Genomic DNA, 20,956 nt, shown 5'->3' on the forward strand with positions numbered 1-20,956 from the left:
ATATTGGTCATGAGATGTGTGTTTGTTGTATCCTATGTCCTATCCTGGTTGTTGAGACTGAAAGATCTCTTAATGATTGACATTGACAATTATGTCCCTTGCCTGTTTGTAATAATGTAGACATGAATAAATCACAGATGTTGGTATAGTGGTCTGCCAACTCCTAGCAGTAGAGTAGGGCTTGTATTTAGCTTAGCAGTTATATGAAGAGGGGTTAACAGCGGTACTGAGACAGGTAGGACCAACCATGCCTTTTTAAGCACTGTAGGAGCCTTTCAACTATCCTGAACATGAACCCTCACTGCATGGCCTCAGCCACTCCGCAGTTCAACAAGACAACCCACAAGCAAGGGCTCTTCTAAGTATAGTTGGATCAATCAATGCAATCATTGTTACAGATTGTACACAGTTGATATACCTTCAAAAATATCATGTATTCATACAGTTAAAGCCCAACTATGGGAATTTTGTCTGTTTTTTGAGCATCACGCAACCCCCGCAAAATGAGTTGTTTCACCATCAGAATTTGATCCGTTTGGTCCAAACATTTGAAAGTCTAGAAGAGCCACATAATTAAATTATTTTGTCCCCATTCAAGTTAGCCGAGAACTAACTGGAAGCTTGTCACTCAGACAGCGGAAGTCTGGATCGCATGCTCTGCCCTTAGAGCATGCACAGTATGCATTCATCTAACCAGCACAAGAATGTTGCCACCGACATAAGATCAAAACATCTATATAATGGCAAATATGAGAGATTTATCTGGCAGTTATAGGCTTCATCAGCATTGTGTGAACTCTGGTGTCTTGTTTTTTTATGAATATGTGTATTATTGATGTCTATTCATTTGTATGCTCTATGGAGGTTTTGCATTTTTTGTATAAACCTATTGGTCTCTTATCTGAGTGTTGCAGTCACAGAATATTTAGTGTGTAAATCGAGCACTTATTTGGCTGTTTTCTTACCATTACTTATTAGATAGATTTCTTGTTACTAATTTTCTTATTTATATGTATTTGCATTATCTATGGAGGTTTTGCACATGATTGGTCTACATTTTTTTCGTTAGCATAGCATGTAAATCTATCGGTCACTTATTTTGCTGTTACTATCACATGTGTGATATATAGAGTAGATCACTCAATATATTATATATATATATATATATATATATATATATGTATAGGGGTCACACCCATAATTGTGTCAGTAACACTGAGGAAAGCCTAGTGCTAGAAACGTGTCTGTATTTTGCTGCTGTGCATCATTAAAAAAGTAATACACACTTATTTGTGAGGGCTGACGACTTAATTTATTTTTGTGAGATGCTGCCCTGACAGTGTTTTTTGTTATCATACATATTGACATGTGCAACATGCTTATTTTAAAAAAGATAAGTAATTTCATTTCAAAAACTGAAGGTAGCTATAATAAAGGCTGTAAATCCACTTTAAAAATGTTGCAAGCTGTCTCCCAATACATTACGTTAGACCACAACTTGAAATTGCATATGTACCATCCATGAGTTTTTTCCTTTTAAAGGTGCAATCATTTGTAGATCTAATTTTTCTTCTCTAAATATTAAGACCCAAACAGTCAGTCTATGTTCAACTAAATTCAAAGCCCTCATTGCAGTCCTACTGCTCCCTGAAATCATTAGGTCACTCCAACATTTCTACAGGTCGAAGTGAACAAAGAGCAAAAAGCAGAGACAATATAAGGTGAATAAAGAGGGACCTCAATATGAGTAAAGCTTTACAACGGTTTACAAATGTTTTTGGGGGGTTTTTTTTAGCAATAGGTGAGAGATGTATGAAAGACTAGGATTTGATGCTAGGACTCAACAGTTCAAGCAAGGCTTGAGCTTTGATAATATGGGTAATATGGGGGTGAAGGGATGTAAGACATGGATGTAAGACCGTAAAATTGTTGAAAAAAACATATAAATTTAAACATAGAAAATGTCTCTATCTGTGCCTCAGACAGATCAAGAAAATGCGCGCAGATTCAAATGAATGTTGTACAATCATTGGATGAATCATGCCGTGGGGAGATGATCTTGACCAATGATATTGTTTCAGTTCTGGGGGTGGGTCCTTCCGGCGTGATTCATCCAATGACTGCGCAACATTCAACTGTTTGAGTATACGCACACTTTGTTCACCTCTGTCTGAAGCGCAGAGACTACAGAGAGACAATTTCTCTAGATAACGTCACGCAAATCATTCACCAAGCCTGTTGATTTGAGGATGATGATTCACATTCAGCTTTCACTAAAGGTAAAGTAACTTAATCATTTTGTTCTTCTTCATGTGAAGTTTCATATAAAGAGAGATATGAACTGAACTTGTCATGAGTTGAGGTAACACCAAGGGCAGCAGAAAAGGAAAGTAAGATAGCAATGCTAAGTTAATTACAACTTGGCATAACTAAAGCGTTGATGTTGCATAATTGTTAGAATTTTAAAATGTATGTGGAATCAGTAGTGCTAACATTAGCATTACTTTTTGTATGCACTAAGCAAGTCTGTGTGGCGTCAGATAACATAACGTTATGCCAGTCCTGATGAAGCCATTAAGGTTAGCCTTGAATCAGAATCTCATATCATCATAGTAATGTTAAATAAGTTACATTTGTCAGTTGACAAATTACATGTTTAAGCTCCAATTCTGTCCTGTGTAAATAAATAAAAACTGTGGCAAGTTGTGACCTGAGAAAGACTTTGAGTGTAAGCTAGTATGCTAGTGTTAATAAGTTTAGCCAGTTAGCTAAGTTACTAATACTATTAATTAAAGAAACATTAGACCGCCCAGCTGCTCCCATTTACTGCTAGTAAAACGTCACCAGTAACCTGCTGCCTACCAACTAAGTTAGTGTTGGTGTGTGTGTTCCTCGACTTTGCAGCAGCAACAACTAACAATAATAACAATCAAATAGCAATATAGCAGCACAGTAACAGCCATATAGCATTTAAAAAAGAAACACAATGCAGTAAGAGTTATAGTGTGGTAGTGATATGTATAGTGTAGTGTGTGTAAACTGCTGTGTGAGTGTGTGAGTGTGTGTGTAATGTGCAGATAGGCAATTAGTGTTCATTTTTCATGAGCCTGGTTGTCTAGTGGAAAAAACTGTCTCGGAGCCTGCTGGTCCGGACTTTTAGGCCGCGGTACCGTTTACCAGATGGCAAAAGCTGAAACAATCCGTAGTTCGGGTTAGAAATACAGTTGTAATACACTTAGAAAATAATAGAATACCTCAAAATATTTATGTTTTAATGTAATGTTAGTATATCAATATGTCACAAATTTATTGATAAAATAAGTATTTTAATCATGATAATTACTATTTGAACTTTGCTTCCCCCAGCCTCTTCCTGAATTGTTTTGCATCGCTGGCATGGTTTTCCCAGGCACAGCCTTACATATGGCCTGCATGGTTATTGAAAGGCTCCAGGCCTCAACATCCCCATGGTCATACCCAGCCTCACCACCCTGCAGGAGGGCGTTCTCAGCCAGGGGAAAGCCAAGTGGAGTTTAAGGAACTGCTTCTGGGTGCTACACTGCGTGACCGAGGCCTACTGTCTGTTTACCAGGTGTGTGCACTAGCTCACTCATTATATAGATCAGTGGCTAAACTGCACTGTCACGCTGGAACTATTGCATGACATTGGGCTAGGTAGAGAGAGCACGATGAAAACTGGAGGAAACTTGGATCATGTCAACACTAAGGCACCTCAGAAGCGCTGTGTGTAAACATTTTGGATTTTACTCTATCAATGGCAAAATTATCAATAAAGATAAGGCTGTTTGCCAACTTTGTATGAAGCAACTACTTTACAATAACATTAACACAACAACAAATGGGGTCACCTGTTAGCTTCTCACTCAAGCAAGGCTAAAGAATCAGAGCACCAGCAGCTACACAACCTCGCCTAACTTCCTTTTTTTTTGCCTATAAGTTACATAACGCTGATGTTCTGTATAATTTGAATTAATTCCATAGCACTGTGAATTCATTCAAACTTTATTTTGGGAAAAAGTGACAGCCCTAGCACATATGCTGCACAGGAGATGGACCTGCTATTCTGCTGCTCTCTTCTTTTTAAGCTTCAAGTCTATTTTCTCCCAACCCTGCGTGTCAGTGAAGCATGGATATGCATACTTTGACTGCTATGTAAATAAACTATATATTCACAGTTAAGAAATCCATACATAATTATGTACTAATTTTGGCCATCTGCACCAAGATTTCAGTTTCTATCGATAGGCTAGATGATCAGTAATTTTGAGAATTTTCACTGTATTGATGATAGCAATTAATCATGTTATTTTACATATAATGTGTATATTTGTTGTTTGTTGTTCTTTTGTTTTAAGCTGTATATTCTGCATAATTCAATCACTGTATTGCAAGTCAAAAACTGAAAATCACTCTCTTGCCTAAGGCTTGTGAAAAATACTGCACCAGAGTTTTAACTGGTTCCAAATGTAGAGACTACTACATCACTCTAAATTAAGCATCCCAACACAGGATATTAGTCAGTTTTACAAATGGTTTTAAGATTTTGTTGATCACATTTAAAGAACAGCTTGATCTGGCCCCAACCCTAATTTCAGACCTTTTTAAACCCTTAATGTCCCTGCACTAAAAGAGGCTAGGCTTGATCATGCTCAATTTCTGTTCAAGCGGCAAACAGCACTCCTTTAGAGCTGCATCCTCATGGCTCCCCTCTGCCATTGCTGTGAGGGTAGGAGGCAAAGTTGACATTGTGTGTACATTGAAAAAAATACAGGCAACAACATTGCCACCTGTTGGTGTGGTTAGGGTTAGGGTTAGGGTTAGGGTGTGTCGGCACTTCTAAGAGCATGATACATATTTTCTATTTTTGTATTCTCAGGACAAGGCTTGCTGAGGCTCATTGCAGAGGATCACAGCCATCGTTGGAATTCTGAAAGGAAGTGGGTGACTTTCAATCTGCCATATGAACTTTAGACTTTTTTTAGCATGCAGATTCACATCTGTATGTTAATACTGATAATGTATTAGCTTATTTGTTTGTTTCTGGAAGGACTTTAGCTCCTGTTTTTGAATTTAGCCCCTATTTCCATGGCCAAGGAAAGTTCAGTCAATATTTGTCAGGGGTGGGGGACTCAAGTCTCATGACTGGACACAAGTCACAAATTTGAGGACTTGCGACCTGTGTCCAGTCTTTTGACTTGAGGCAGATGACAAGAAAAGACTTGACAGTTTTTATTTGGCTGAATCGCCCATTTGCACTATTGTAGATATTGAGCATGAACAGTTAACTTTTTGAGACATGATAGGGTGACTTCTAATGTAGCTTTTGTCTAGCAGGACCTAGAAAATGATGCAAGACAGGATTGAGCTGAAAGCTTGTTGAAAGCATTTTCCCATACCTGCGCTGAGCTTGAGTTGAGCTTAATATTACCAGACCATTTCTGATTTAGACAAGAAAGCATATGAATTGACAGCTTTTCATGACAGAGCTTCATTATTCTCTTTGAGGTCCCTCACGAGTTCAAAGTCAATGTAACTCAACCACAGCAGAATGGTCTCTCCCTCTCTCCAGTCAATTGTGTGACAAATGCAATCCTTCAAGATCAGGCAAACAAGATGGTATTTTTCCTTGATGATGCTTGACGTTTGAACAATTTCAGTGTTCTAAATGAATGGATGTATTAGTCTACACAATCCACGGCAGAAAAAAGTAATCATCAGATAGAATACTGTTTCGTTGCGCAAGCGCCAAATGTGGGTAGATTTTCCATTTGGCTAGTAAATATACCAAAATAGTCATGTGTTGCAGGCAGAGACTAAGGCCGATGCTGGGCTGTAGTATAACTTGGAGTTTTTCTATTTGTGCACTTTACAACTACAACAAAGCGTGATATGTAGCTTACAGTCCACCAGCATATTTTTGCTGCTGTTGAAACCCACTAGCTTTGTGCTAACTACTGCAACTGAAGGAAGTTCCTCTTCTTCTACTACTTCTGCTTCAAAACTCTCACCTTACTCAAAGGCACAACCTGGTGACAGAAGTCATACAACATATCCACAAACATTAATACTGCATAAAATACAAAATTATGAACACTAGATCCTGGAAAATATGTTAGATCAGATTATTTATTTTTGTTTTCTTAGTTAATTAATTTAAAGTCAATCTATTAAAAAAACAAAACAAAAAAAAAAACAAGGTATGAACCGAACCAACTTGAGTCTAAACACAGTGACTTAGGACTTGCTTGAGCCTTTAAGATTAAGACTTGAGACTTGCTTGTGACTTGCACATGTCATCCCACTTCTGATATTTGTGAACATGAACTACTTTCTCCCAAGGCCACAAACCAGAGACGTGAGACTCAAATTTTTGATGCCATCCGGAATAAAGTCTGGAGCTGCTTCATAGACAATGAATGTGAAACTAATTTTGTAGTAATTTTTAAATACCCAAGTAAGCTTTATTATATAGTGACCTTTCATATCTGAAAAAGAAAATGTACCTGTATACTAGGGTTGGGTGATGTCTACAGAATTGGCATATGACGATGTCCACAGTGAAACATCGTAATGGACAATGATATTGAGTGGGATAAATTACTGCATTTTGCTGTCATTAATGGATGCACTAAGTTTCTCTTCTCTTCTCTGTTTCACCGCGGGTGTGGCTGATTGATCCTTGCATATGTTAGTGTGTGTACTCTCGGCGGAGCCGAGGAGAGACAGTGAACCACGTGAAGTACTTGAGTTGACAACAACTACAGTCGTTGCATTACTGTAAGTACAATAAATAATTTAATCCATGCAAAAGATGGACAGACAATGGGGGGGGTTTTAAAACACGATGTTACAATGGTAGAGGCTCAGTGGTTGATGACCGTCAGCCATTGGCGATGGACGATGGCATTGCCCATTGGCCCAACCCTACCGTATACTCAGAACATCCCCTTGGGTGTTCTCAGTGTCATCTATAACATCTTTCTCAATTCATTGTTTTTGGAAAAGTTCCAGACATTATCAGATGACATCACAAATTTGAATTTTAGCAAAATAATTTTTGGATTTGGGAGAGATTTGTTCATGTTCACTAACATTTTGAACCATCTTAAAGCATGGGAATATAACATGATACACATATATATCACATAACATGTATGAATTTCTCAATTGGCCATAGTTTCCCTTTTGCTATACTGCAACATGCAAGACATTGTACTGATAAAAGGTACAAAACTGTTTTTGCTTCCATTTATGTCTGTTGAAGTAATCTGAATGAGAAAAAAATAAATATATTCTAGTAAAGTATGCTGTTTGAGCTCTTATTGGGTTGATCAGCTTCAGACCCACATTATAATTCAATATGGCTGTTTATTGGTTTATTAATTCTGAAACTTTAAGGATAACACTGTAAAAATAGTGAATTACTTTGTAAAGCAAGCAGTAAAAGGTATTTTTAGGATACATTATTAAACATCTTGAAATCTCATACACCTAAAATGGGGATCTGCATTGAATGGATTCTAAAATGGCAGTAGACAATTGTTTATAATGATTCAGTGTAAAAGAAGTTGATATAATGGTACTTGTACATAGACCTTCTGGTTTTTGTACATTCAGAACCCCATACATTAATGTGAAATGTCTGTAGATATATTGGGGAGTTGCTTGCAATTACTGTAAAATAATCATGTGAAGTAAACCCCATACATCGACCCATATTGTCCAAAAGCACCATTCACAATTGTTTTTGCTCTTTTCACAGTCAATGCACTTGTGCTCTTTCTTTTAATAAAGGGGAAGGGGTGCTCATAGCAGACTGTTCTCTTGTGTGTGTGTGTGCCCCCGCCCTCTGCAGCATGCACATGGAAGAGCTGAGTTTTTTTTCCTTTTTTCCCTCCTCTTTTTCCCACTCACAGACACAGGGTTTTTCTCTCTGTTCTCTGTTCATTCAGCTTGGGGACTGTAAACCAAAACTTTATTAAGGATTAAATCACCTGGTTATTAATGACTGATCTTCCCTGCAAAGACGGACCATAGTGACTATGCTGATAATGAAACTGAGATAAATGGCTTCAAAGCTTTTTTGACCCTCTAGCCAAATGTGTTATAGGTAGAATAGTGGTTATGTGCTTATTAAATATATGTTCTTAAAGGTATTTTCATGGCTTAAAAATCATGACCACTTATTTGACCTATGACCCCAATTACCAACAGATATGTGGGTGGTGCAGAGTGCAGTAACTACAATCTCAGTATCTTTTTGCTGAGAAAATCCAAATCTAATTTTATTTCTTATTACATTATATCTGTATTTAATTGTTTTATTGTTTGTATGTTTAAAAAAGTTGAAATAGATGTGTCATTAAGAAAAATTCAAGCAATCCTCAAATATTATTTGGTGAGAATCAACCTATAACAATGGTTTGACATATTTATTTTAATTGTAAGGTTTATGTAGACTCATTTTTAGAATTAGAATATGCATAGAATATGAATATAGAATATATTTTTAGAATATGCTCTCATCGAATATAGTCAGGTTCCTGTCTTAATAGAAATAAATTATACCAGTCAAATCTAGGTTAATATACATTAAAATTGTTGTGATGCTGTATAGGTTACAAGCTGAGTTTATATAAATTATGATTTAGCTACATAGTGTGTGCTTATAGATGGCACATCTAACATTGCCTGTTGTGATGAGGTAAAAGCAAGCATCAGATATCACAAAGCCACTGACACTGGCGACAGGAGAGTAGGAAAAAGGCAGAAAGAGAAAAAAGTGTTGGGATGGTTTGTGCACGAGTGCACCATATATCAACAGAAAGGAAAAGAAAGTTGGATTAAGAACAGGCCAAACAGAACACAACACACAAACTAACTAACTCAGCTGCAGTAAGAAGAACTGACTGAACGAAAGACAGATAAGGGAAACACACAAGCTCTGGTGCAGGTACCTGTGGTGACAACAGCACCCCCAACAGGTGGAAGGACCAGTCTACAGCCAACAAACAGACGCTTTTTTGACCAGCTTGTCTAATTGCTTGGTGTTTTTGTTTGTAAGGCTGCCTCCCCAGCACAGCAAAAAAGAGTGCACTGGCCACCACCATGTGGTAGAACATGGTCATCATTTCCACACACACATCAAAGGACCTCAGTGTCCGCAGGAAGAACAGGTGGCTCTGCCCCTTCCTGTAGAGGGCGTCGGTGTTAGGGGACCAGTCCAGCTTGTCATCCACAAGGACCCCTAGATATTTGTAGGTGTGCACCACTTCAGTGTCCACCCCACAGATTTTCACTGGCTTAGACCTGCAGAAAACCACGATCATTTCCTTATTTTTTGAGGTGTTCAGTTGAGGGCAGTTTTTTCGACTCCAGTCACTGAAGGCTGTTATTAGATCCCTGTATTCGGATTCCTGTCCATTCCTGATACATGCCACAATAGCAGTGTAATCCGAGTATTTCTGGATGTGGCAGGACTCAGAGTTGTATTTGAAGTCCGAGGTATACAATGTGAACAGGAATGGAGCCAGTACAGTCCCCTGTGGAGCCACCATGCTGCTCATTACTGTCCCAGAAACACAGTTCCCCAACCTGACAAACTGTGGCCTTTCTGTCAGGTAATCAGTGATCCAGGAAACAAAGGAGGGAACCACTCCCATCTCTCTGAGCTTGTCTTTGAGTATGATGGGTTGGATGGAGTTAAATGCACTTGAAAAATCAAAGAACATGATTCTTACATAAGTGCCTGATTCCTCCAGATGAGAGAGGTCACAGTGGAGCATGTAAAGGACAGCATCATCCACTCCAATGTGTTCTTTGTATGCAAACTGCAGGGGATCGGGTTTGTCTTTGACCTCAAGCCTCAGTAGGCATAGAAGCAGACGCTCCAGGGTTTTTCATGATGTGCAACGTAAGGGCCACCAGTCTGTAGTTGTTTAGTTAAGCTGGACATTTTATTTTTGGTACCGGTACACTGTACTGTAGACTCAGGTTGAAGATCTTCTGGAGAGGTTGACACAGTTGGGCAGCACAGTCTTTAAGCAGCCTTGGACACACACCATCTGGGCCAGCTGCCTTCCGAGAGCAAAGTCTCCTGAGCTCCAACTTCACCCCCATCTCAGTGACAGACTAGGGTGGAGGAGAAGGAGGAGCTGTGGTGGAGAAACACACATGTGGAGGAGAAGAAGGAGCCGCAGTGGAGATGCATCCATGTGGAGGAGAGGGAGCAGCAGTGGAAGTGGGTGTGGCCGCAGTGTCAAATCTGTTGAAGAACTGGTTAAGTTCATTGGCTTTGTCCACATCACCCACTACTGGCTGTCTTTTCTTTTTGTGTAGCCAGAGATGGTGTTGATTCCTCTCCACAACTCCTGGATGTTGCTGTGTTGTAATTTCTTTCAATTTTCTTTTTGTATTCCAACTTTGCCATCTTCAATCTCCTCTTCAATTCATGTTGCACCTGTCTGAGCTGTTCTTTGTCACCGTCTCTAAAAGCTTCCCTTTTCTGGTTGGGGATTGCTTTTATGTCACTTGTGATCCAGAGTTTGTTAATGGGAAACATCGTACAGTCTTTGTAGGTATGATTGTATCTCTACAGAAGTTGATATACTCAGTAAAACAATCAACCTGACCATCAATGTCCATACTGTTCCCGTCTGTTTCCAGCAGCACATTCTGTGCATCCAAAGCATTCCCTTAGAGCCTCACTAATCTCAGGTGTCCATTTCCTGACTGTGTGGGTACAGCACATAGGGCTTATAGCAGGTCTGCAGGTTTTGTTGATACCAAGGCACGGACAGGTAGAAAAACAAAGATTTCAGCCACAAGTGCCAGGAAAATTGTCCAGATTGCAAAAAAAACCCCACACGCAACTTCAGCTGAAAGTTGAATGTGGTTGTTTAGAGATGCATAATAAGGAGGTATTTGAACAAAAATGGGATGTGCAGTCAAGTTGCCAGAAAAAAGCTGTTACTGTGCCAATGCCACAAAACAGCCTGCTTACAATATGTCAAACAGCACCTAGACAAGCCTCAAAACTTCTGGAACAAAGTTATTTGGAGTGATGAGACCAAAATTGACTTTTATGGTCACAACTATGGACACTATGAATGGTACACATCTTGCAGATTCTGCTAAGGTATGTAAACTTATGAGCACAACTGTATGTAGAGCCACAAGGAGCGGCTGTTGCTGTACAACTGCCAGAACATCTCACACAATGGCTTCCTGTCAAAAACACTACACCATGTGACTTTAATGATTGAAAAAGGATTTGAATCACATCAACTGGTGAAATAAGCCAAACAGGAGCAAACTTGGTCCCCCAGAGTGAACCCTTACATCCACATCTCAGCAAACAAACATTTCATTAGGAAATAAAACAAAACAGGAGATCAGGGAATAGCTGAAAACGTGATAGTGGATGACAAACCAGCCATGCAGATGGCATTCATGCAGAAAAGGTGAAGTTGCAGCAAAATACCAGACTGTTTGAGAGTCCATTTTCCATATTTAATAGAATGTTGCTTCAAGATTTGCAGCACCTAGACATTGAAAGCATACGGTGTGTGGATGTTTGCAAATCTGTAGCTCATCAAGAGAATGGTGTGAAAAAGACTCAATAGCAGTTTTAAAAGCATTAGCAGAGGGAGGTCAAAAAGTAAATACACAGCAAATATGCCAGTGTTATTTTTTCAGCGTCAGTGTTAATTTACTGGGGTTACTGTTGTTTTTACTCAGAATTGATCAAAACCAACACTCAAAGTCGTCAATTACTCCAAGTATAAGAGTGGATCGGTCGCTATATCAGCTTGCTAGCTAGCTAAATACTATCCTGCCTGGCCTAGCTAGCTAACATTACCAGACCAGAGATCTTTTAAAAAGACGTTTAAAATCCCATTGTTGTATTTGATGTTACTATCTTGGCCCAGTGTGCTCTCGCATTGCTCTTGCATGACGTGTTAGCTAGCCAGCTAATGTTAGCTAGCACTAGCTTCGGCAAACGTTAGCTGCACAAGCTTGCCAGCTAGTTTAGTATGATATCGGGGTTCTTGATTCTGACAAACGTTATAACATTAGTTAGCGTTAGTAACGTTAAGTTGGCTAATGTAATGTTCTTTTTTCCCTTGCAGTTGCAGAGTTGGCTAGCCTGATAACGTGTTACCATCTGAGATTGGAGCCAAGCAGTCGTTTGGGATAAGGTGCGTGAAAAAAGCTAACGTTAACGCTAGCGATGCATGTGTCTGTGTCTTGTTTCAGAGAAGTTGCTTTATATCGGTAACGTTAGCTAACATTATATGTTTTTGCCACAATGTAGAAATTAATCAAAGATGGCTTGTTGAAAGCTAAGCCCCATGAGCTAGTGTTGGCTCTTGAAATTGGTGATCGTACAGCATGAAACAAGTTCAATTTGTGTGCGCGAGCAGTCCGCGGGGTGATCGGTGGTGTCGAGTCCCAACCGTAACTCCAACCCTGTCTAACATACGGGCAACCCCAGTATTGAAATTGAATGCATCTGGCAAGATGCCAAGTATTGCAGGCAGTGTTTTTTTTCAATTTAGTAAACGTGTCTTGTCACTTCTGTAAGTTGGCTGTGATGGGTCTTAAAGACTGCTCCTCAAACCCAATGATAAAATAGGACCTAGGTAGGATGCAGCCTAGGAATTGAGATGCAGAGACCAGTAGGGTGCTAGCTATGTTTTTGAATTAATGCCAAACTGCTTTTTGATTTTCTTTAGAAAATTGCTTAATTTCCACTAGAACAACCCATTTTAAAAATGTAGATGTGTTTAAATATAAAACTGATATAATTATAGGCTAACATACTCAAGGGGCATACATTTAGGCTATGTAGTAAAGGTTGAACACTTATAGAAAGATAGAGCATAACATTACACATGCACAAGGCACTTTATAAATAGGCCTATATTGTGTTTGGTAGTGTTGTGGGAAACTTATGGTTTGAAATTAGGAATAATAAGAAGTAATGCTATTCTTCTCTTTAAAGTGTCATGCTGGTTCCTGTAGAGTATAAAGGAGTGAGCAAATGGGTCAGGGTACCACAGGCGGAGGATGAGTACAATTACTCCCAGTTTTTGCAAGCAGGTAGGCTAATTTGAGTATTATGTTTATTTGTGCATTTATATTAAGGCTTTCCAATGTTTTCTGTTGAGATATTAAGTAAAGACCCTTGGTGGGTCAGCTCTAGCTCACACGTACAGACATGGTTCCTGGTACTCAGACAACAGCTGGGCCCTCTAGGAACCCCCCCACCCCCGTCCCTCTCTCCCACCCCAAACCTCCCCCCGTCCACCCCTCTCTCCCACCTCACCCTTCCCCTCCACCCATACTCCACCCCTCTCTTCCACCCCCACCCTCCACCCATCTCTCTTCCCACCCTCCATCCTTCTCTCCCACCCCCACACTCCACCTCTTCCACCCCACCCACCTTCCACCCCTCTCTGTAGTTGGTAGGGCAGGTTGTTTACTGACTGAAGGGTTGGTGATTTGAATCCCAGCTCTGCTGTCCACGTATTGGTGTCCTTGGGCAACACACTGAATCCAAAATTGCTTAGGAAATACAGATGAAAATGAGGATTCCTACTATCGCTGGTGTATTTATAGTTCATCACGTATGCTCTGTTCATTTATGCACACTTGTCCCTCTCAAATAAACAAATCATATTGATCTTTCTTCTGTTTTAGTGTTGGCAAAATTCAATTTGCCATGTTCTGCTTCCTTGAGCCTGAAGGATTCTGCAGGCATGGAAGTGGATTCAGACATATTTGATGAACTCTTGAAGTCATCTGGGGTGTCTTTCAAGGCTGAAGAGTGTAATAGTGAGAAATTGCAGGCTTATATTTTTCAAATTGTTTTCAGATTGTTGCTCTGTTATTAATTGTGTGAACAGAATGTTACAATGCAAGGCTGTGTGTTTTCTTAGGTGCTGAGGAGGAGTCATCAGAGTGCTCATCTTTATCAGAGTGGTCACCATCACATGCATCCCAGGGCTCATCATCAGGCTCAGTAATACTGGAATCTACCAAAGCTCGGAAAAGACAGCTAGTTGAAGGACCCCCCCCCCCCCCCCCCGATGCCAATGTTGCAAGAAATGTAAGTTATATTTTAACTGGGCTTTGCCTTGTGGTGAGCCATGTGGCTCAGCCCATCTCCTTTTCCTGCAGCGTGAGGCAGCTTTGGTGTACAAGTACACCACCCTGGACCTGACGCTAGTATGTAAATGTTACTCATATGTTACTTTCAGGATGAAATGGAACACAGCAATCAGCCAGTGAGGAAAGGGATGGACACACCAATAACTGATCTTCCTAGATTGATATTGACCCTGATGTATTGGTCTAACCCTACAATAAAAACATTGTAGTCACAATAGATATGTTAGTTCTGCAGTTACAGTAGGTATGCTCTGCACCTTCAGGCTGACGAGCCTGCTATACTTGCAATGTGAATGTCATGTAATTGCTGTTTCAGACTGTCAAAGCAGTCCTGTATTCAAAGCCAGGTGGAGACCAGATATTCAAGGAGTACGAGAAAACAAGCACCATCAGTGATGTTACAAGAGGAAAGATGGTGAACATACTAGTGGCTGACATGGTGGAGAGTCATGGGTAAGTGAATGTGCACTTGCAATAACAGGTTGTTGTTGTTGTTGTTTTTACCTCCAAAAGTCGGTGCCAATTTTGTCTTCACCCTCAACCATGTGCATATAAACAAATGTTGCATTTTTGGGGGGATGAATGATGCATCTGTCCCTTTTCAGAGGGGTCCCTCCAGTGAATGTGCGCATTTTCTACACACTTGGGATTACAAGTCTGTTCCCAAACTTGAAGGACCTGGATTCAAATAATGGTTATGTGAGTACAAACATTAATGCATCCGTACCTTCACTACTTTCTGAATGCATTGTTTATGCTGCTCTCTTTTCCAAAGATAAAGTTAAGTGCATCATAGCATAGGCAACTTGAACCAGCTTTATCACTTCCTGAAGTTTGGTAGGCATCTTTATTTCCTGTGCCATACTATTGGATGAAGTGATTAATCAGATGTGCGCTGGGTGTGCCACACACCTGATTAATCACTTCTAGGTACAGAAGACATGTAAAGACATGATCATGTGACATAGCCAAGATGGCGCTGTCACGGAATGGGTCCAGCATTGGCTCGTTGAGAGGTAACAGCAGGAGGCGCCAGATAGTTCCACTAGGCAATTGAGGGGTGCGCATGTCTGGCGTGTCGTGCTGTTCTCCCAACATTACAGGGTAGACTTAACAGCGCGTGTACGCTGATGCTGGAGCCTTCCAGTGACAGAGCTATATTGGCTATGTCATGTGATCATGTCTTTACCTGTCAGCCAAACTTGAGGAAGTGATAAAGCTGGTGCAAGTAGTAATGCACATAGTCTATGAATTTCCTTGTTTGGCTAGAAATGCAATCTTTATTGCGGACTGCATAGGAGAGTCCAAGAGGGCACTCACCAGCTAACAGATTAACATTTTTTCTTTAAATCAACAGGAACATTTCTATGATCCCCAGAGCGGCTCCGGTTACCTAGCATGGAGGCTGAAAACGGTTCAGCGCAACTCTGCTCAAGACATCAAGAAATCAAAGTCCACTTTTCAAGAGGGCCCCAAGACTCTATGCAGCATGTGTTCAGTTGAGAAGCAGTTGACCGGTGATGAATGCAAGGAAGCCATGTCGGTGATGCGACCCTCGTCAAAGATAAAATGAAGGCAACATTCCAGCACAGGCAAAAGGTGGTTCAAGACCCAGCTACTGCCTCTACTGTCCTGGATCTCTTTTCAAGATTTCTGGATACATCTGGTTTGGTAAGACGCAATGAATGGCTGACGACTTTATGGTTGCCTTTAGTTTGCTTTGTTTGCTTTGTATCCAATGTTTTGTTGTGTGCAGTATCCAATGTTTTGTTGTAATTCCTTGCAATATATAGCGCTTTTCATGACACAATAGAGTTCTTATTCACATACGCGGAATGTTTTCTGTTGAAGATCGACCAAGACTTCACAAGGCTCTTTGGTGATGAAGTGTCTGGTAAATTCCTTGCAAAATGGCCAACCCTCTTCAAACCAAGGGTCATCACAGACTGCTGCAAAAATCTACTCCAGAGTCCGCGTGTGAATGAGATACTTCTGTCTGCACAACAGGAGTCTGATGGTGGTAAGTGTAAGTTGGACAGTAGATTGAACATGCCTTTAGTGTACACTGCAAGATAACACATCATTGTGTTCTTTCATGTTTTTGGCCCCTTTACTACAAATCACATACTGCACCTTACTGCTGACCATTTTAAACCCATGGTGTAATTTTAGAAAACAAACTTCAGTATGCTGTGACACTTGAAAGTTATTCCTATGGTGTCAATTCTAATTCTTCAGCATGGCATTCTGCAGAGTGGGACTCTGAGATGGCCACCATCCTTCTGCTGCTTCACCTCTTACCCCAGCCTGTAAGGGCAAGATGAGCGCATCAGATGCTGCTGGACGCCTGATCAAGTTCATGAAGGTATTATCTTAGGACTGCACATCACTGATTTAAGGTTCATGTCAACTGATGAATTTCATGGGCCATGATGGCAAGGGGTGATACAGATATATATATTTAAAAAAGTATATTCCATCCATTCCTCTATCACACATTAATTCATTATTGTCCTTGTGCACCATCCATCCATTCATCCATCCACCGCACACTAAATTCATTGAAGTTGTGCACAACCATCCATCCAATCACACATAAATTAAAATGACTTGAGTCAAAACATGGCATAATTCTCTCTCTCTCTGTCTCTCTCTCTTTCTCTCTCTCTGGGGAATAGCATGGAGACCTTCCTCAAGGAAACCGGCCTCAAACAGCCCTTTCTTCTTTGTGTCAGAGAAAGGAGCAACAGCATCCAAGATTTCTACATCATCCTGGAACAGAAGGCCATACCCTGCAGGATGCAGACCGCAGTTGCCGCCTTCGACGAGCTCTTCAAGGCACATTTTGCTTTCGCTGTGTCCTATAATGATGCACTGTCCAGCTTCTTCACATTCATCCAGAGCACCGTGTATGGGATCGATGCAGGCAGTGTGAAGGAGAGGGTCAAGGAAATCAGAGCAAGGCTTCTTCACTGCGCACTTTGAAAAAAACACATTTTTGACCTGAAGTATGTACACCTGTTACATTTGCAAGGCACACCACACATCTTGTTCAGTGTAATTCAGTCATTTGAAGTTCCAGCATGGATTGTTGCCCGCAAAGTCTTTGAGCTTGAACTGTGGAGAGCCTGAATGTTCTTTTGTTTTCTGCACATACTCTGGTTACCAACGTCACTTATCTCGAGCACATGGGGACTGTCTTGATCCAGATCCTGTCAATTTTGAGATTGAGCCTATAGCTGGACCTTCGACAACAATGAATGTTGATCCCCCTATCACTCACTACACACGTTCCTGTTCAACAAAGGAACATTTTGGACATGGCCAGCTCTGTTGTTGCTCAGGTTAAAGCCTGGTACTGTGCAGTCTCTAGTTGGCTCAATGGAAGAACTGTTTTGATCAGCTAGAAAACCCATTTTCACGTCTTAACACAGAATCTAAAAGGAAGAGGTATTTTGAAGAGAAATGGAAGATAGTACAACCTGTAGAGCATGTTCTGGGCGTTCGATTTGATGTAAGAAGAGATAAAATAACAGGGTTGTATAGGCAAGTTCCAGTCAATGATACATTTATATATGTACCCATCCGGGGGTCTCTCTCCTCTATGTTTAGTAACAGTGAACTCTGTAAGAGTTTCCAAGAAGCAAAACCACATCAGGAGAGATTTTACAGAGATGTAAATGATGGGTCCTACTTTAAGAATCATAATTTATCTTCCCAGTAAGAACCTGCACTTCAGATCCAGCTCTACTATGACGATTTTGAAACTGCCAATGCGTTAGGCTCAAAAAAGGGAGTGCACAAACTCGGATGTGTATATTTTATTTTGGGAAATTTGTCGCCAAAGCTCAATTCTGTGTTAATGAACATTCATCTTGTAGCCCTCTTTCACTCAGAGGACCTAAACATATATGGGTTCGAGCCAATTCTGAAGCCACTGATTGATGATCTGAAGATTTTGGAGACTGAAGGAATACAGTTGCCCTTTTCAGCTATACCGGTGAAGGGCTCAGTCTTTTAGGTTACAGGAGACAATTTAGGTCTTCATGGTCTTCTTGGTTTTGTTGAATCATTTAGTGCAACATACTGTTGTAGATTTTGTTCAACTGATAAGAGTGAATTGCAGTCAGTTTTCAGTGAAGATCACCCAGGTTTATCTCTACGTTCAAAAGACCTTCACATTGAACACATTCGTGTCATCCAAGAAAATCCTGCTTTGAAATCAACATTTGGTGTCAAACGAGACTTTCCACTCAATTCCTCCCAGTTTTTCCACTCCTCAAACAACTGCGCTGTAGACATAATGCATGACCTGCTAGAAGGAGTGGTGCAGTACGAGCTAAAGCTTGTTTCAGTATCTGATCAAGAATTCAATATCCTTGAGTTCATTGTCTGAGAGAATTGTGAGCTTTAATTATGGATACACACAGAGAAAGAGCAGGCCAGGTGGGCTAAAGCTTGATGACAACAGCAAAGATCTGGGACTTAATGCTATCCAGTCATGGTGTCTCTTACGCAATGCCCCACTGCTTTTTGGTGATCTAGTTAGCAGGGAGGATAAATGTTGGGGGTTATTGCTCCTTTTAACTCAAATTGTCAACATTGTGTTTTCCCCAACTGTAACCCATGGTGTGACTTGTTACCTGAAACACTTAATTTTTGAACATCACAAGCTTTTTAAATCTATCTTCCCAGACTATAATTTGATTTCAAAACATCATCTAATGATCCATTACCCAAGCTGTATTAGAAGAATTGGACCACTCATACACATCTGGTGCATGAGATTTGAAGGAAAGCACAACTTCTTTAAAAAGTCTGTTAAAAATTTTAAACGTTGCCATGACACTGGCTAAGAAACATCAGGAAGAGTTAGCATCTCATTTCGAGAAATTTAAGTTCAAAAGATTAACGTTTGGTCCCATAAGTCAAGTCTTGGTCAGCAGTTTAGAGGGTGGAGAGGCACTGAATAAAGCTTTTGATGTATTGACTGTTTCCACCACCCCCTTGGTCAAAAGCTATGGCACAGAGTATCAGGTGGGGATGTATGTGGTTACTGGAGTTGAAAATGAGATGCCTTTGTTCAACAGGATTGACAGTATAATTATTAGAGAGGACAATGCCTATCTTTTAATTTGTTAAGTCTCAGCCCTTTTTTTGATGATCATTTCAATGCATTTGCTATTGAGGAGAACACTGGGGTTTTCACAGTAATATCTGTAAACAACCTGTTACATTACAGACCCTGTGATAGGCAATTTTCATATGACACCGATGACCAAGTGTACCTTGTTCCATACTGTATTTATGTATGATGAATCCATGCAGTTTGTTATGCTGTCTGTTGTTAAAGTGATGTGGTGGCCTTTTAATAAAAATATACTTTTCTCAAGAAGTTGTTGCTTTGTGTATTTTTGGTGGGGTGGTTGTGGTGGCTAATGGGGGCATTGGTAGTCACATTTTACACCTATTAGTGTTTATGCATTGGTTGTCAGTGTAACATTTTCAACCCCAGTCAGTGTAGCATTCTGTAAAAATGACGCTACTGTAGAGTACTACTGACACTACACACGTGTTAGCCAGTGTTAATTTTTAACTCCCTACTGTGTTGAAATAACTCCAAAAATATGGCACCAGTGTAAGTGTTAAATTAACACTGAAAAGAGTGGATGCATATAAACACCCCTCTGGTGTTAAATTTAACACTCTCAGAGTTAATTTAACACTGGCGTTTTTGCTGTGTAACAACAAATCATAGCTTTTTGTCGACAGGATGTAGAATACCTTGGCAGAAGACTAATTGGTGAAGATAGATATATTGCTCCTCCACAAATTGAAGCATTTTTGGGAATGGCAGGGTATAGTAGACAGTAGATCTGTGGCTATGTGTTGAAAACAGCACCCCTCAGGGCAATGATTAAAGCAATAGGGCAAATAAATAAATACATTGATTTGATTTATTGATTGGGACAGTGTGCAGTTTTAAACATTAAGGATGCACTGCACCGGAGTTAGCTCAAAGCTTATTTGCATCCATAGTCCCCCACAATCAAAACATGCAACAGCACAAGAACAAACAGTACAAAGCAAAAAAAAAAACCAAAACAAACAAAAAAAACCCCAAAATAAAACAAACAAAAAAAACCCCACACAGAACACACCACACAAAATACAAAATACAAAGCTACACACAGCAGCACATCACATACACCCACAATATCAATTAGAAATTAATAATGTAAACTAGACTCAGTGGTCACACAGCTGATTGGTCTTTAGTACATTTTTTAGTTTGGTCTTGAATGTATTGATAGAGCTACAGTTCTTCATATCATCAGGCAGGGCATTCCACTGAGTTGTGGTTTTCACAGAGAAAGCTGACTGCCCAAATGCAGTGCGACGAAATGGTATGGTACAATCTTGTTTAGAGGATATTCTGGAGGATCTAATAGAACTTACTGAGCGCATGTACACAAAGTCACATAGTGGAGGAAGGGCCAAACCATTTATTTTATAAACTAAGCACAAATTTGAGAATATTCTAAAATTGTCAAAGCTCAGTAAATTGTATTTCTCCAATACCCTACAGTGATTGAAATGCATTGGCTTTTTGTCCAGAGTTTTTAGAGTTTGTTTGTATAAGGACTCAAGAGGTTTTATGGCTGTTTCTCCAGCCTGCCCCCAACATGATGCAATAAGACATGTGGGAAGGAATCATAGCATGCAAAAATATCTTGGCTGCGTCTAAAGAGAGACAGTT

General features: G+C 40.1%; 1 protein-coding gene across 3 annotated transcripts; it reads left to right on the forward strand.

Annotated features, from left to right (window-relative positions):
* The first annotated feature begins 2,160 nt into the window (after positions 1-2,160).
* Positions 2,161-19,581, forward strand: LOC137189942 (uncharacterized). Of its 3 annotated transcripts, none has more exons than XR_010929798.1 (13): positions 2,161-2,279; positions 3,367-3,592; positions 4,898-4,958; positions 6,714-6,798; positions 12,153-12,221; positions 13,048-13,125; positions 13,726-13,860; positions 13,965-14,649; positions 14,802-14,895; positions 15,554-15,867; positions 16,048-16,216; positions 16,450-16,561; positions 16,875-19,581. XR_010929798.1 is itself a non-coding variant. In XM_067600060.1 (13 exons), the coding sequence occupies exons 8-10, from the start codon at positions 14,609-14,611 to the stop codon at positions 15,767-15,769; spliced, it is 351 nt and encodes a 116-aa protein (XP_067456161.1). In that variant the 5' UTR covers positions 2,161-2,279; positions 3,367-3,592; positions 4,898-4,958; positions 6,714-6,798; positions 12,153-12,221; positions 13,048-13,125; positions 13,726-13,860; positions 13,965-14,608; the 3' UTR covers positions 15,770-15,867; positions 16,048-16,216; positions 16,435-16,561; positions 16,875-19,581. The 3 variants fall into 3 exon arrangements, 1 of the variants encoding a protein (XP_067456161.1); XM_067600060.1 differs by having other exon boundaries at positions 16,435-16,561; XR_010929804.1 differs by lacking the exon at positions 6,714-6,798 and having other exon boundaries at positions 16,435-16,561.
* Positions 19,582-20,956: the final 1,375 nt, after the last annotated feature.

This window comes from Thunnus thynnus, chromosome 2 (assembly GCF_963924715.1).
Source record: "Thunnus thynnus chromosome 2, fThuThy2.1, whole genome shotgun sequence".
NCBI lineage: Eukaryota > Metazoa > Chordata > Actinopteri > Scombriformes > Scombridae > Thunnus > Thunnus thynnus.

Bases quoted from the DNA above. Each gene is read 5' to 3' on its own strand.
- LOC137189942 (XM_067600060.1), top strand. From the start codon at position 14,609: ATGGTGAACATACTAGTGGCTGACATGGTGGAGAGTCATGG. The intron at 14,650-14,801 runs GTAAGTGAATGT...GTCCCTTTTCAG, and splicing joins GACATGGTGGAGAGTCATGG to AGGGGTCCCTCCAGTGAATG. The intron at 14,896-15,553 runs GTGAGTACAAAC...TTAAATCAACAG, and splicing joins TGGATTCAAATAATGGTTAT to GAACATTTCTATGATCCCCA.